We start from the raw sequence: 17,442 nt of genomic DNA, 5'->3' as shown, positions 1-17,442 counted from the left end.
ATAAAATAGACAAAGTTTCAAGTTCTAAGTAATATAACTACAATTATTTTGTATATTGTGATTAAATTTTTTGACGATTGATTGATTCCTATATATATATATATAATCCAAAAAAAATAAAGCACGCGTCTTTTCTTCATCATTTGAAAAGTAACGTTGTGATGCTACTACCTCGGAACACGCATTGTGGCGTAGAAATAATGTAGCGCCACGATGTTGTTTGAAGAAGAAGAGGAGGAAGAAGAATGTCATTTTGAATTTTTTGCATTTTGAATTTCATTGTAAGGGCATGTTCAACACACGACACTCCTAAAACCTAAAAGATCTTGAGAAATTAGGCTTCAACACCCAAACTCATAATATATAATATAAATCTAAGTGGCCAAGTTCAGTCGAAATACCACGTGTCAATTTGTATAATTTTTAGATTACTAACTTCTCTTTCCCACATTTGATAAGTTAAATACACGTATAATAATAATAATAATAATAATAATAGCATGAAAAACGAGGGTGAAAATGGAGATCCCACTAGGTTTGGGATATTGGAAGTACTAGTCATGAATCGATGAAGGTCAATTTCAACAATCAACAGCCATAGTACTCCAAAAGATATATAGAGATATATATTGAATGGAACGTTGCATAATATCTGCCTAAATTGCGTATCATAATGGTTGACGATACTTTTTTGACCAAATAAAAATGGACGGGGCTTTTGAGGGCTTAGCCAATAAACTCTCGCTTTTTTCTCCTAAAAAAATTTGTGTTTGTGACAACCAAAAAAGTTCTAAAGAGCATTTTTGGGAGTTCAGAACAAAGGTTTGTAGCACAACACCACGTGCTTCAAACGACACCAAATCGACGCAATTTCGTGTGTTTTTTTTTTTTTTTTTTTTTTTTTTAAGGAAAAAAAACCTTTAGTGATTTTGCTAAGATAATATCCTATTACTACGGTGCGGCGAAAAAAGTTGTAAGAATTGCCAATTGCCAACTTATGTGCCTAATATACATACGCATTTACGTCGAAATTATATCATGGTTTATGACCTGAATTTTCTTATACAAATTCATAGTCCACGACCTGTGGATTATGACCCAAAAAGTTGCACGACTTGTATCCTTTCTCGCCCAAATTTCACTTTCTGGTCTTCCTTTAGGAGTCCGAAAGTTGGAGAAATGATAATTTATTATTTTTGTGTAAGTTGTACTACTTCAAAGTCTGCTTCAAATACTTGTGACTAAGCTCTGAAACATATTTTCTCAACACTATAATGTATCATTTGTTCATTCCGATGTGCTTTTTGACTCTCATCCCTTGACCATTCTCATAGTACCTAACTTGCATTATACGGACACTTTAACTTAGCGAGAGGTCAATGCTTAAGCTTCGAGTTTGACAATTCTGAAAATGTTGATCATTTCTTTATTGCTTGTCAGCCCAATTAAATATAACTTGAAGGTAAAAATAAAGCAATACTGTTTATTTTATTTTACGTATATTCCTGAAGTCGCTATCATAATCATTAACTAATCTATGAATGCTCATTAAATCTTCTGATTATTTTTAGTCCTATATACATAAATTGTAATTGTAAAATTAAACAAAAACAGAAAAAACAGATCTGCACCAGCCGGGAATCGAACCCGGGTCTGTACCGTGGCAGGGTACTATTCTACCACTAGACCACTGGTGCTTTCTTGCTTCAATTCAAGAACAAAATTTATTTCTTGAAATATCATGAAGACCATGTTTAAACTTTAAATGCTTTCCTGATGAACATCAATTTGATGCGAAGACGTAAGCAAAACCATAAACCAGTTGTAGAAGCAATCTAAAATTAGAATATATGAATCAAGGTTTATTTGCAACAATATGGATTAGAAACTAAAATGAAGAATTACAAGAGCGTATCGTGCAAAGCTTTGCTCATTCCTTGTGAGTGTTGAAATTCAGTATAATCAAGAAACTTGTTAAAGAGATTTGATCAGATTTCGAGGAAGTCGTCGCCGTCGACTTCGGTCTCATCGTCCCAGTTTAGTTCAAAAGCGCTTGCTGTTCTCATCAGCTCTGTCAGCCCGGTGATATCCTCTAAGTAGTTCGGATGGTTAATCGCTTGAAGTACAAAGCCCATGTCCAGTTTCTGATACTCCGATACCACCTGAAATAGGGATCAGAAAATGAATTTTCATTTTCTTAGAAGAAACCGACAAATGGGATTCTGAAAAGTCAGTAGTAGGAATCGAGTTGTGTTGATGGAAGAGCTTACGGTGGTGGAACAAGCCGTGCAACTATCTGATGAGTGACCAACGAGGCTCATCTGAGAAAACTGGGAGAACGAGCCTCGGACTTGATGGGGTAAAACCCCGAGAGGCAAATCGTTATTTCCACCATTGTCAGAGCCAACTACCTCAGCTTCTGCAAATATCCTGCAAAAGTCGAAGCGATTGGATCATCACAAAGTACCCAAATTGGACTACCACTTCACGATAAGAGCATGGAATAATAATAATTAGAAAAGAACATAGAAAAAGAGGTCCCTGAAGTATAACACCGAGTTGCATTTTGATCCCTAAACTATCCCTTTTTTTTTTTTTGGTTGACACGGTTTAACATTTTGAAGGACTATAGAGTTGCAGAAACGTGGTAATTTAAAACAAAAGTAATTAACATCTTATCTTATCTGATATTTCTTGATTAAATTAGATTTTAATTAATTTTTTTATCTTAACGAACAAGCTGTTCAAAAAATTTAATTAGGTTTACCAGATGTCCAGACGATGAATTCCAGTAAAAAACAAAAAGAATAAAAAAATTGACACCATTGTAAGGACCAACATCAATAATTCAGGGTATTTGTCCGTTAAATTAGGTTCGTGGACTAATTGCTCAACGTATGTAAGGACACAAGTGTAAAAGCATGCGAATCTGCGGCGTGTACTTACCCGAGAGGGTGATGGAGGATTCCCACCATTAGCTCCACGGCGAGAGCTGAGGCGACCGGAGCGAGCCCCGGGCGTGTGACCGTGCATTGTTGATCCAAAGTCCGGTTCGCAGTTGACTGCTCATGCAAACAATCAGTCACTCACTCACTCACTGAAACAGCGTATTAACGTAAAAATCAGAGGATTAATCAAAGGTTTCGAGGGTTTATTACATCCACCGGTGCGACCACGTCATTGCAAAAATAACAGCCCAGCCTTGGTTTCCCTTCCCTTTCAACAAGGCCAAGCTTTCCCAAATCAGCAGATAAAGCATTAGAAGCTTCGCGTTTCGCATCGTGGTTGGAGCTAATAAAAGGACCCGCTCCGTGGCGCATCACCAAGAAGCTATCGAAGCCAAGAGCAGCGGTGATAGCAATCTGTAAGACCCGAAAAATTGAATCACTCGTCCAGCAAGTTCTATACTTAAAATAAGCAGATATAATAAATAAATAAATAAAAAATTAAAGATAGAGGAATATAGACCTTGTTGAAATTGGCACAGAGAAGAGAAGGAAGCCACCGACTTTCTCTAGTGTCAGTCAACAAGAAAACTACATCGTGCGAGTCAACAAGATCACGAAGGCGTTTGCAATCATCAACTACACTGTCCTCTTCTTGACTAGGAACCGGGTGCCCAGGCATTGGTATGGCCATCACAATTCCCTCTGCTTCCTGAGAAAACAATTTAAAGGAATAAAGTAGATATTTTGTTAGGATCTTAGGATTATGGGGTATGATAGAATAAGTAGATAGTCAGAGGTTTGATGTAGAATATTTAGGAGTTTCATTAGTTTACAGATACAAACCACTACTAAGAAAGGAATGCAAAAACTGTATCGCTGTATTCCATCTTTCTACTAATAGATTCTACGAGGTCTGTAACACGTTTTTTCTTCACCCAAGCTCTACGCTACACAGGAAAAAGGTATCAAGACAATTACCACGGCTGGGAATATTCGGTTCAGGCTTCTAACCGCGGCCGTGGCTTTGAACTCGCCACCATTGAGGCAGTCCTCGAACGTATACAAGGATTGCCTTAGTGGGTTAGACATTGCTACCTTCCCATTGTCCACCAATGTGATTTTCCGAACACCCCATGCCTAAAAGAAAAAGATTGTTCATTTCAAATCCCTTGAGAAAACTTAAACAGTCCAGTCCCAAAATAAAATAAATTGTTGGAGCACTCACCATGAGCATGCGAGCCACTTGACATCCGAGAGTGCCGGCTCCTAATAGAAGGCACTTGAGACCCGACAAAATCTCTAAGTTGAGAGAAGGCAAAGCACGCCATCTCATTAGTTTTAGATTCAAATCTGCAGCGGATACGGCCAACCTGTAATAATTTTATCTGGAAAAGCTAAGGAATAAATCTTAACAATAACCACTTCTATTACAGAGCAGACTGAAACAAGGAAAATAAGATACCTAGTGGGGTCCAGAGATTTAGCGAGACTAATGGACCGAGGAACCTTCCTTCCTCTATTTAATTCCCACCCCACTGCATTAGGAACAGAGTGCCGATCTTTCCATTCTACATGTTCGGGACACAATTGCTTAAAGGTAAGAAACTGCATTGAGCTTTTGTAGAGAGTACAATCAATCAATCAGTTATTAAAGTTATTTTCAACCTGGCGGAACCGTGATCAACGCTTCTCCAACGAGGGACAACCCCAAATCAGCGAACCCTCGATTCTCTCGGTAGCACAGAAACTTTACCGAATTGAGATCCCATCTCGAGCAAATGAAGGCAAGGTAGTTCCGAAGAGGCCAACCGGGATTATTCGGAAGATGGCATGGGTCGTAAAATCCAAAGAGCAACTGCGAAATGCATCCATGGAAAGCTAAGAAACAATGTATTTAAGTTCAAATTGCGTGTTCTTCAGACAAACCTTGTGACTATCGTCTTGACAGCCGTTGAAATCCTTGAGAGGCTTGATCGTTGCGTGAGATTCCAAATCAACGCTGATTAAAAAGAATGGAACGTCTGAAGTGGGACAGCTCGAATTAGGTTTACGAACAGCCCATCTTCATATATACAATATGACATAAAGTTAAGAAGAGCAAGTATACCAGTTGTTAAGTTCGAGTTACGCCAAGCATTGCACGCAGCCGAAACAGATTCTGCCTAAGTTGCAGACCAAAAAAACTGGTATAAATATCAAACTCCAACAGAGAATGTTCAAGTAAGTAAACTCATTTATCCGGATCACCTCAACGGAGCTAAACCATTGAGAAGCTGGCCTGAGATCAGTCAAGGTCACCGGAGGATCAAGTACCAGAGCAGGGAAAGCAAACCAGTAATGGAAGGTCCACTTTTTAAGGTCAGCGAAGGAGATAAGAAGAAACCTCGAAAGCAATGAAGTGTCCTCCAAAGCTCTGCCACTATGAATGTCCTCCCAAATCTACAACCCAAACAATAACTAAACCATTTATTATCATGGTCTGTCAATACTCGTTATGAATCGGGTTCATCGAAAGTTTCATATTTTTTTTTTTTTTTACCTTTTTTGCTTGCTCCTTTAACAAACCCATTTTATCTAGAGCCTGAAAGCTTTCGATCGTATTCATATTGTAAAGGATTCCGGGGACCGAGCATCGGTTCCGATTCCCCTGAATTTCCAACTGAATTGACGATTCTTCGCTTGATTCGGCAGGTAAAGACTCGGCCAAAAGGGTTAACCGGTTTGATACTTGGGAATGTGAACACGGGGCGTAAAAACCTGGCACACGGAATGAACCAAATCATACAAAGCCATACACAGAATCGAAATGATCATTTCTATCCATCTGATCCCCGAATTAAGAAGTTTTGACTTTTGAGAGGTTTGTTACTATTAGTTGATTCCTTCTTCCTAATCCTACCGTGCATGTTAACGTAAAGAATACTGAAACATCGAATATACTATATTCTACGAGAGAATGATTGAATTGACTAAAAGAAGTAGAAAAGCAAGGAGAGAGATAGAGAGAGGCGAACCGGAAATGGCAATCGGAGAATCATCGATGCCGAGCTTGTTGAGCTTGAGAGAAGAGAGTCTGTGCCAGAAAGCATCGTCCACCGCGCTCTGGAACGGTGCAAATTGAAGCATCGCCATTGAAAATGCGACGATGATCAGTTGAGTTTGAGAAGAAAGATCACACGTCTCTCTCTCTCTCTCTTTCTCTTCTCTCTCTCTCTCTCTCTCTCTCTCTCGTCTGAAACTGCTGGGCCGGCCCGGTGTTAGCCCACTAATGTGTGGACTGTGGATACATCTTTGGGAAATTTTCTACGTGGAAATTACGTTATTTACCTCATTTTCAAAAACTATCTTATATTATCTAATTACTCATTATTCTTGTTCCAAGACCTATCTCATTCTCTATATTTCATATGGCGTTACTTCAACACTTTGTTTTCGCGAAAAAAAAAAAAAAAAAAAAGAGTAGTTCATTTTCAAACTTGTAGAAATATAATATTTGCAATAACGAAGAAAGTTCTAGGTTTACTCATACACTATTAAGTATAATCTCAAGCGCATTTTTGTCCAGATGTTTAGCTCGTATAGCTATTTCAATAATTATTTTAAACCCAAGGTATTTAGAGTATTTTATGTCTATTTAATGGTAGTCTCATAATTTCCTCAATTTTCAACAACTTTAAATTCTCTTAATCTCGCACATAGTAAACTCAAAGCTAACCTTGTCCCACATTTAAGACAAAAACATGTTAAGAGCCTGAGTATTAGGCTTAATAAAGTGTTTTATTATATCATTAGAATTATATCATCTTTAACTATTTTATTTGGTTTGGGATTCTAGGGTGTGACTGGCCATTCTACTAAAGGGAGAATAGGGTAGTCCTTCATTGAATATATAAAAAGAACACAGAGAAAAAAAATGGGACTGAGATTAAGGGCGTGCACGTTATATATAAAAGAAAAAATTTATATTTAAATTTTAATTGAAAATAATCGGTTAAATTAACTGTATAGTTAATTTTAATTGAATTTTTGGTTAAAATTAACCGTACGGTTAATATTAACCGAATAAAAAACAATTAACCTAGGTTAATTGATATTGTTAAAAAACAATAAAAAAAAAACAATTACTCACTACGTTGAAACAATTACCCACTATTTACAATTTCGGTTAAAACGATTAATTGCAATTAATTGCACTATTTATAATTTCGGTTAATAATTAATTTTAACCGTATATTTCGGTGAATGGTTAATCGAAGTTAACCGGAAAATTCAGTTTTAGTTATATATCTGTCGCATAAAACAATAAAATGTAACATACGAAGTATACATCACGCTTTCATACATCAAATTTTGGCTTTGCATAACAAAAAATTATCTCTTGAAGAAAATAATATATTGCTCTAGAACTAAACTTTGTAAGAGCAATTATGTTCTTGGCGTCCTCGAAACATGAAAAAATCCCCAAAAATGGAAGACCGAGCTGGAGAAGACAAAGACATGTCGTGGTGTGTAATCCAACTTCGTTCGGAGTTGTCGAGTGTCGTTCAAAGTCGCCATTATCATCGAGTATCATTCAACATTAATTTTTGTTTCTTAGATATGTTTTTTTTTTTTACTCTTGAACCTTTTGCAATTCTTTTTGTTGTTGTCATTTTTCCTTGTCACTTCTCTATCGAATCAAATAACATTCCTATGAAGAATATCAAATTAGAGAAAAGATAATTATCTTATCTGTTAATTTTTTTTTATCTGATTTATCAATTCCTCTGATTGCAAATCCTAATCCATGTCCTTTTAACCTATTTGCTTTTATATTGCGTCAATTTGATCTAACAATCGTGATGTGTTTCAATTTAATTTGAGCGGTAGACATCTATGTCTCATTCCACATTTGTTTACAAATCAATGTCTCTTTTTAGTGCAAGCTTTTATGCAAATGTGAGATATTTTCAAGAGAAAAGAAAATTGGAAAGGGCATAGAAGCCTTATAATGTCAAAGTAGGAGCAATAAATGTCATTTTCTCATTTATTGGTTTTTCTCTTGAACTCTTATGTTTGTTTTGTTGTTGTATAGTTATTTATTATATGAGTTATGAATAATGCATAGTGGTCTTTAATGACTTTCATGACTATTAATGAGCATCTTTCAAGGTCTCTAAGAGTAATGATAAGAATAATGATCAACACTTCGTTTTTCTAATGGCTGAATCTATGATACGGAAATGAGTGCTCTACCGTTGTCTTATTTGTGTTACCAAGAAGCAAAAGATTAGATTATTGATCTATCTTCCTCTCTCGGTATTGTTCATAGCATCTTCCATTGATACATTGGAGTATCTCATGAGAGATTATGAGCATCTTTATTCGGCAGCTAATGAGTTTGATAATCGTTAATGGTCAATTACTATCCTTAGTCAGCATTGTCTATCCTTTCACTACCTGCTATGGTCTGTTTATGTTCTTCGCATAGTTTTATATCAATGCCGTATATAATGTTATTCTCTCAATGAGTGCATTTCAAGCATTATCTTTCAATTATCTGTATCTGTTGTTATGATCATAACCGTTATAAACTTAACATGAAACCATAATGTCAGATCAATAGATTGTATAGTTTTGACAGTTTGACCGAGGCATCGAAGATCATAGAGAGGCACCTTGATGCTCGGAACCTTGGAATCGGAGTTAAAGAAAGATTGTCTAGTTTTAATCGAAGATGCTCGCACAAAGACAAAGCTCATAATCGAAGATAGATGCGGAGTAGGGTACCGTAGTAACGAAGATGGTTTTATACGATCGAAGGAAGATGCACAGATCAATGGTAGATACGAGATGCTATGAATGAACCGAATAAAAGAGCATGACTATGAACCCGAGGTATTGGCAATGAGATTTCATAGAACTAGATCATGGAATTAATTGATAATTCGATAGAACCATTTGATGTCGCATGTGCCGTTCTTCTTGTCTATCACAATGTAGGTCATTTCCGACTTCAGCTTGTTCCTTATTCTTTATTTCCTCTTCGATCTTCTTCCATTGATCTTTCTTCCATTGATACATTGATCTATCTTCCATTGATAATGAGCATCTTCGATTCATAGCATCTTCCATTGATACCTGATTCTTCCATTGCATTATTTAATGAATCTGAATCCAGTAAAGTGAGTTTTATAAATCATAGTTATAGAGTTCATGTTGTCCATTATAATATATCAATTCTATCAATAATGCTCTCAGTTATACGGTCAATGCATCATATGGGGAATAAACTCTAGTTGTTACAGATCTATTATAACAAAGAGTGAAATGATTCTATTCTAATGACGGAGTATAGGGCTTGTATAGCTTTATAGTCTTATAGAACTTTGATATGTGAACCGGGTTATTTCTATAGAACTTCATGCCAATAATGCTATTTTGACGGTCAATGCATCATATGGGGAATAATCTATTATAGGACTCTATACCTGTTGCATGAATCTGGACAACAAGAAGATATAGATATAGACCTCGGTATTGTTCCCTCTCGAGTCATGATCGATACCTAAACTCGGAGTGTGCGAGTAGAAAACTCATGATAGTATAAAACCATCTTCCATTGATTCCTCGTACTTATGATCAATAAATACCTCATTAAGAGTCTAAAACTATATAGACAATACCTCGAGTAATGATCGATACCTGTCTTTTATTCGGTCAATTAGACTGATCTCATGATAGTATAAAACCATCTTCCATTGATACCAAGGTCTGTACGAGTAATGCATGGAGTCTAAAACTAGACAATGATTGATTATGAGCATCTTGCCTATTTATTCGAAAAAACGCTAATGAGTTTGATAATCGTTAATGGTCTATCCTTTCACTACCTGCTATGGTCTGTTTATGTTCTTCGCCTTGTTTAATTTTATATAAATGCCGTATATAATGTTATTCTCTCAATGAGTGCATTTCAAGCATTATCAATTATCAATTATCTGTTGTTCTCTAAGAACTGATCATAACCGTTATAAACTTAACATGGCAATAAACCATAATGTCTGATTGTCTAGTTTTATTTTACCGAATATTGAAGATCAATCGGAGAAAGATTGTATTGAATCGAAGATGCTATGAACCGAATAAAAGACAGGTATCAATTGAACAATGGAAGATACTATCATGACGAGAGAGGTATTAATCAATGGAAGATACTCCAATCAATGTATCGAAGATAGATCAATGTATCGAACCAACCAACCTTGATGCTCGGAACAATACCGAGTTTAGGTTAGGTATCGAGTCATACGAGGGTTTGTTTTGTATTAATGCAAATGTAGATGCCATGAGAACGATAACAAGAACTTCTATTGCCGGTTCATAAATGGGAGTTCCCGGATGTCGCTTGTATTTATAATGCCTGATTGTACATTGCATCTCAGCAATTGATATGAAACTGCATTGTTGTTCATGACCTCCGGTTAATGCCATGAAATGCTCTTGAATGAAAACAAGAACTGCATTCAAGAGCATTGAATGACCTCACCTCCGGTTAGTTAATGCGATAGAATGCCATTCTCTACAGCCGAAGGCGCCAATACAATTCCATAACAAGCAACGTAGCTGCATTTCCCAATATTGACCAATAACATGAAACAATGAACTTGCATGAACTTGCCTACGGTATCGGACTCGAGGTACGAGAGATACCATGATAAGGAGATTAATACCGTATAGATAACTATAAAGCCTATGATGCGGAGGTATATAGATGAGCCGAAGGGGAACAACCGTACCTGAGGCCATTAAAGCAGCCATTGTATTAATACCCCTGACATTGGGAATTATATAAGTTAAGTTGTATGAAGAAATAGAAGCACGGCTCACCTCACTATCGGCATAGACCGGTTATTGGTAAGAAAGTAGTTTCATAAACAGGAGTTCAGTTCTTAGAAAGTTAATGGTTAATGCGCTTTATAGGGTCTTGGTTCCATCATTCTTGAAATCATGAACTAACTTCACTTTTATATCAATATCGCATATAGCATTGACAAGCCGGAGCCGGAGGTCTTAACCATAAGAAAAGACCTGCACCATCTATCCGGGCTTACGGAAAGTTTAGTTAGAATCGAGACTTCAAGAACTCAAGAACTGATAACTCTTATAACAGTACCATGAAATCTTTCAAGAGTTCACTTTTTTATTTCCAACTCAATATAGCCTAAAAGAATTTTAGCTATAAAAGAAGCTTGTAGAAAAAGAAGAATAACAATAACCCAAGTCAGGTTAACAAACGGCCCATGAACATCTTTTTAACAGCTCTTTCTATTCTGTCTCTTATTATTGTCAAAGAACTTGGGATCGTCGATCTCTTCCTTAAAGATTGGGATGAGTCGGTGGTGTGAAAGAAAACAAAAACCATGGAACACTTCCTGATGTCGAATTCCAGTTCTGGAAAAACCCCACTGAAAATGCATTATTCTTTGATCCGTCTTAGGGCCGAGTGGTGGTTTGAGTTGAATAATGGGGTTAATAACGATAGGGCGCTGTTGAATCATTCCAACATCATGAGGCGGAAGCTCCGCACCTGTCACCGTATCCCCTAGGGCATAGTGAAACCGAAATAGTGCATCAGAAGAAAACGATGGATGTGTCCCATGCATGGTTTTCCAACATCACTTTCATCGCCTGGGAAACCGAAGTTGTCGGGTTTTTATTCCCTTGCATGGTTTATTGTCCTCGGGCCGGCCTCAAGTGGGGGATCGTAAATGGATGAGAGTACCATTCTGATCGCCTCTTTCATGATCTTTTCAGAACTACAGTGAGCGGTCTAAACATCCTAAGACTACCATTAGAACGTGAGAGAACTTGTATTAAGAGACTATTATATCCGTATAAATACCGGTGCTTGATTTATGGTTGTTTCATAGATTTCGTTAATGATGTTATTCCATAGATATTAACTGTAATATCATGAATTGGAAAGAATTTATGGAAAATACAGGACTCAAGTCATAATGTATTTATGTTGCCAGTAAAAAAGATGTAAATGAATCTATGTATTATCGATAGTTCTTTTATTGATAGTTCTCTAGGCCTTTGTTCTATGTCATGTTATCTGTTTCTTGCCTATAGTTGTTCTATGGTTTTATTGTTTATATGTTTTCTCTGTTTATGTATTGGTTCTATTAATTCATGCTTTGCGAGTAATAAATACCTGTTCTATGTATTATTGTTTATTTTTTGTAACCCCACCGGACAGCCATTTCAAGATTCAGCTGTTTTTTTCAACTGTGTATGTATCGAAAGAATGATAAGTCTGCTAGTTTCTTTGATCCCATTTTGGGTTGTTGTTTGATTGATCTATACATGAAGAATAGGGCGGTTCCTCTGTATTCTTTCTATCAACTCTACATGACACAATGACGTCTTTTCGGGTTGGTTTTGTAAGAGTCATCTATTAATGCCTTTTCCGAGTGATCAATGTAATCCCTCTTCAAGAACTTCATCCGAAAAGGGTCCACTGGAAGATGTCGGAATGAGCGCGTTTGGGAAACCTCTTCCATTATGGAGCTCACGGAATCCAGGGCCCTATGAGAAAAACCGACAGAGGCTGAGCAGCGAAAAACCACATGTTTGATAAGAGAAAAGGACGAGGAAGACATTATGTTTTAAGCATCATTTTTAGAAACGAGTTTCGAGGAAGTTGAAGGAGCAACAGTATGAGAGTACCATTCTGATTATTCGCCAGCCAATTGCATATCTTTCATGCTCTTATCTTTTGATAGTGCCCGTATTCCGAAGGTTCTGAAAGGACATTGTATTATCCCGGTGGGTGTGTCGAATGAGGCCAATGAAAGGAAAGACAACAACTGGTCATGAGCAGCAGGATGGATGAGTAGTTAGAGCTAACAGCATGCAAAAAAATACATATTATATAACCACCTTCTCTATCCGTAGGAACCGCCGGAACCGGTCAACCCTAAATTGAATAGGGTTGAAGAGCTATTAATACCGGGTATACTCTTCCAGTCTGTCTATAAGAAAGACTCTAGTTCATGCTGTCCTTGCAGTAAAGGCTCTGACAGTTTTTACCATGCTGCAGATAGAATGTAGTAAGAGTCATCCTGCTATAATGCTGCCATTAATGAGCGAAGCGGCGTATAAATAACTTATAACTCCAATTCTATGAAAGCGACTGGTACCATTATCAACAAAAGAAACAACATTATAGAGACAACCATTAATCTAGAACAGAATACCCGCCCGCAGCATTAAAGAAAACAAAGAATTACTCTTAGAGCCGGAATAAATAGGTCATGAATAGAAATCATGAACAAGGGAATAGTATTAAATAAAGTTGTTATCGGGAGTTATGAGTCCAGTGGAATGTAAGAGTCATAGTCATCTATTAATGCGTTTGTTTCGGATGATAACAATTCCATGAATAAGACAATAGCTACCACTAACAAGGATAACATGAGCTGACCTATGAGTTCTTCCGTTCACTAGAACATAAGATCCGACATTACTTGAGGCCTATGAATAACAACAATGATATTCAATGACCTATTCTAACAACAAAAGATGAACATGGTAGGAAACTGGTATTACCTATATTAACTCTACAAGATAACAACCATAACAAAGAGAATAACTCAAGAACAATGATAAGAACTTCTACAAGATAACAACTGCAAACACATGAACTCCTAAGCATTAACAACAGGCCATACGAACGAGGCACAGATCGAAGATGCTACGTACGGTACCAAAGGAGAGGTGCTCGTACCGAAGCGAAGGTAGTGATCGAATTGAATTAATTTAAGCGCAAGAACAGAACGAGGAGAAACGGGCTATTAGCGGTATGTATATTAGCGTGACTCAAACAAAAGGTGGTAGAGAACAAGATACGATTACGATACGGGGCTGATAATTGCCCCGAATAGCCGTCGGTGTGCTCTCAGTTTTTTTTAACCTGATAGAAAAATAGATCATCATTAATACAATACTTTATAGACGGGCTTTCTCTTAGTTAGCTAATACAAGTTCACACGGCGCACGATTCCAACGCAACTTTTCCTTTTGGAGCTGACGTAACAAACTACGCGAGCCTCCCGACGAAGCCAACATAAATCCTATCCGAATAAAAAAAAGAAAAGGCAGTTTCATTATGGTGGTATACCAGCCAGTTCTGGAAGTTCCAATCGAAGCATATAGATCCGTAAATATATTTGTATGTATAGCCACTTCAGTCGTGCTCGTCCTTTCTCGAAAGTATCTTTTTTCTGGGAATATGGTCAACCGGAAATTATTATGTTCTCTTGCATTATTCTTCATCCACCGATGCAGAAAATGCTCTTCATGTAGCTGCAGTTGTTTTCCATTCAGTTTAATCAACCATAAGAACCATGCATTGGAGTCTCTTTCGGAGTTCACATCATAGTTCGATCCCGAAGGTAACGGAGGAAAGTTTTTTGGAAACAGGTCGCCTTCCGAACGAAGTGATTCATCATGCTCAAACATGAGCCGATCGTTCGTTAGGGACCCTTTATAATAGATCATCAAATTCCCACAAATGGAATGAAAAGTGGGTCCATGTAAATGATCGAGACCTCGCAAACAACAACGCTCCTTCCCCATATGGAGTTCGGAACCCAAAGGCAATCGTTGAGTGAACTGTATCCTCTTTGTGTTAGTTGACCTAAGCCGCGCCATTTTAATACAATTACTGGTACTGGGAAAAAACAGGGCTCGGCCTCTCAAAGGAACCGTACGTGAGACTTCTGCCTCATACAGCTCTATACGACCATTATGAAGGAAAGAAGGCCATTACCAATTCTAACATCTGCTCTCTATTCAATGAAGAAATATACATGTTCATCACAGATCTATGCGTGAGACCGACCGCTTTCCGAAACGGGGAAACACGAGGTCATGAATAAGAGACCAATACCATGAGCCTTAAAGATTCAAATCATGGTTGAACATGTTGAAGAGGCACATTTCTTTGAAATCCAACTATAGTAATCCAAAAAGAGAAAGTTTTGAGACCATAGCAGGTCAACATAGAACGGATAAATACGTTCATCATCAAGTTGATTCTAAACAAAACAAACCAATTGATGAACCTCGAATCGATCCTGAGCCTCGTAGTACCTAGCATTTGGTAAGATCGGAGAATTGTTGATAATTTTGTTTGAGCGATAATACAAGCCCAATTATCTCACATTCTCTTTTATGTCCGGTATCTCGCTTATCTCACTGCGTCATTCAAATCGATACCTGGCATTTATAGGGCTCATACTTCGGAAACAAACCCTGAAGGTACTGTTCCTCCGTCTTGGAATGCATCATAATGCGGGTAAGGTCCTCATCTTACTTCTTTGTGGCAAGAGGGTCAAGTAAAAAACACCTTATGGGTACACATTGTCTCTCGGTTCTGTTCTCTCTGTAAAGCAGTGTGTGTTCTTAGTTACGCTGTCCCTTTTCCCCACGTCCGCTCAACCGTTTCATGCCTTTACTTCATTCTATGCTTTTTGGGAAGCCCTTATACCATTTTTCCTAGTGAACAAGAAATCGAAAAAAGAGCTATTAAGGAAATTCTCCCGTTCCCTGGTCAAAGACTTGGTTGGATGCGGGATCTACTCCACGAAGAGCGGTACGGACGTAGATGATATCATCACGACCTCTCTTTTCGTACCGCAACAAAAGGATGAAAAAAAAGGCCACTTCGCCAACTGGCGGTCTTGCATGAACTCAGAAATTATTAAATCATAATCATTGGCTATAAGTGTGGTCAGCACTGGGGGTTCTTATCATTCTTACACCCATTCGCATTAGTTCATCCTTAGTTCCTTACCCTTATGCACGAATGAATTAATTGTAAGAAGAATAAATAAGCCATTTACCTATCAAGGTTAATTAAGGAGTCAACATCTCATTTCGCAATTCTGAGCACAAGCGGGAATACAATGACCGGATCGAATCAGAGTTCACGCCGCCCGAAATTAATAATAAAAGAAATAAGTGAAAATGAAATAGACAGACTTAACAGCTCATAATTAAATACCATAACTAAATACCAACGCCGTTAAGGAAACAGAGCCTAAGTAATGGTCTCTATAAAGAAATAAAGAAAGGAGGCGTGGGCCATTTTCCACTATCGAGTTATTATATATAGCCTATAGCCCTCTTTCCGGGTCGCACGACAGAAGAACACCCAACATACAGATGCACACTCCTCCATGTGAAATATTCATCATGACAGGAGCAGCTTTTTGGTAGTAGTCAACAGCACCATTGTAGCCGGTAGCTGCGTATTCCGGTAAGAGCTTCAGTTCAGAGTCTCTGGAGTGAAACAGAGGGGAGGTATCGAAGAAAGATGCTCGTAGAGGTATCGAAGCGAAGCGAGATACCCCCTCGATAGCCGTAGGATAAAAGGTCATGTAGATACATATCCAGGAAAGAAAAGAAAAACAGTGTTCACGAATCCAATCCGGTCGATAACTGATAACTGGTATTTATGATGCCATAGATAATCTCTGCATATCTTAAAAGATCTGTTCTTCGATTTAGGATAGGACAGGACTTCAAGGAACAAGGAAGGGTTTTCTTTTAAGAGCAGTATAATGCCCCTATAGTTCTATAGTTCCCTCTACGAGCATCTTCGATGCCTTAATACGGTAGAGTGATACCTACGAGCATCTTCGATGCCTTAATACGGTAGAGTGATACCTACGACTTCGGGGTGAAAAAGGTGCGTGCAGAAAAGTCTTCTCATGATCCCAATGAATTAAGTTTTCTTCATAGGCATTCAATTCATTGTTGGAATCATTATAGAACTTTACCCATCGCAGATATACTGGTCAGTCGCTCCTAAATCATCAAGGAGATGCCAGTATGCATTAAATACTTTCCATAGTTAATAGAAATAACTCAACCGCCTTAACATTTGTTAACTCCTGTCATAATCCCGGTCACTCTCATGTCCTCTTTCTTTGTTGTCCTCTTTCATTGCTGCTCCCTTTCATCTGCATGATAAAGCATTTCATCAATGGCATTGATATAGATAACTGCAATAACTCTCAAGATGCATTATCTTCGCTTTGCTTCGATACTCATACGTTAAACAGACAGCTGTAGTGATCCTACGGCTCCTCTAGTACATCGATTAATGTTAGCCAATGAAGGTATGGTATCTCAAGAGTTAACAGGACCATGAGTTATTTCAATGGATTAAAGTCTATTCATGAAATACAACCAAACCTATTATCTCACTCCGGTATCTCGCTTCGCTTCGATACCTTGCATGCAAAGAATTGATGAACCTCTATGCCTTAATCTACAATCTACCGTACCGTATTAAGGTATCGAAGATAAGATCGAGGATACGAGAGTCACCAATCGATCATCTTGAATGACGCATCGAGCTCGTAGAGGAAGTGAGATAATGACGTATCGAACGCAGTGAGATAATGACGGATCGAAGATACTCTATACCGTATTAAGG

At 37.7% G+C, this 17,442-nt stretch overlaps 1 protein-coding gene and 1 non-coding gene across 2 annotated transcripts; both read right to left on the bottom strand.

Annotated features, from left to right (window-relative positions):
• Positions 1-1,626: 1,626 nt before the first annotated feature.
• TRNAG-GCC (transfer RNA glycine (anticodon GCC)) lies at positions 1,627-1,697 on the bottom strand. The gene has a single exon. It is a non-coding gene; the product is annotated as a tRNA-Gly (tRNA).
• A 105-nt stretch (positions 1,698-1,802) lies between these two features.
• Positions 1,803-6,173, bottom strand: APG7 (ThiF family protein). Its single transcript, XM_089608014.1, has 14 exons — positions 5,963-6,173; positions 5,488-5,705; positions 5,196-5,387; positions 5,056-5,110; positions 4,875-4,969; positions 4,614-4,803; positions 4,411-4,516; positions 4,174-4,318; positions 3,927-4,085; positions 3,469-3,657; positions 3,159-3,362; positions 2,947-3,062; positions 2,271-2,430; positions 1,803-2,162 (listed from the first exon to the last, which is right to left on the bottom strand). Exons 1-14 carry the CDS (start codon positions 6,078-6,080, stop codon positions 1,989-1,991), a joined length of 2,121 nt encoding a protein of 706 aa, XP_089464140.1. The 5' UTR covers positions 6,081-6,173; the 3' UTR covers positions 1,803-1,988.
• Positions 6,174-17,442: the final 11,269 nt, after the last annotated feature.

The sequence above is a fragment of the Urtica dioica genome, chromosome 1 (genome assembly GCF_054948205.1).
Source record: "Urtica dioica subsp. dioica isolate 48M chromosome 1, U.dioica_male_clone48M_v1_H2, whole genome shotgun sequence".
Lineage (NCBI taxonomy): Eukaryota > Viridiplantae > Streptophyta > Magnoliopsida > Rosales > Urticaceae > Urtica > Urtica dioica.
Note: the sequence above shows the minus strand (reverse complement) of the source record. Positions and strands in the feature narration are given on the sequence as shown.

Excerpts from the sequence above, each read along its gene's own strand:
- APG7 (XM_089608014.1), bottom strand. The coding sequence starts at position 6,080 with ATGGCGATGCTTCAATTTGCACCGTTCCAGAGCGCGGTGGACGATGCT. Across the intron at positions 5,111-5,195 it reads AATGGTTTAGCTCCGTTGAG|GCAGAATCTGTTTCGGCTGC; the intron begins GTGATCCGGATA and ends TCTGCAACTTAG. Across the intron at positions 4,804-4,874 it reads GTCAAGACGATAGTCACAAG|TTGCTCTTTGGATTTTACGA; the intron begins GTTTGTCTGAAG and ends TGCATTTCGCAG.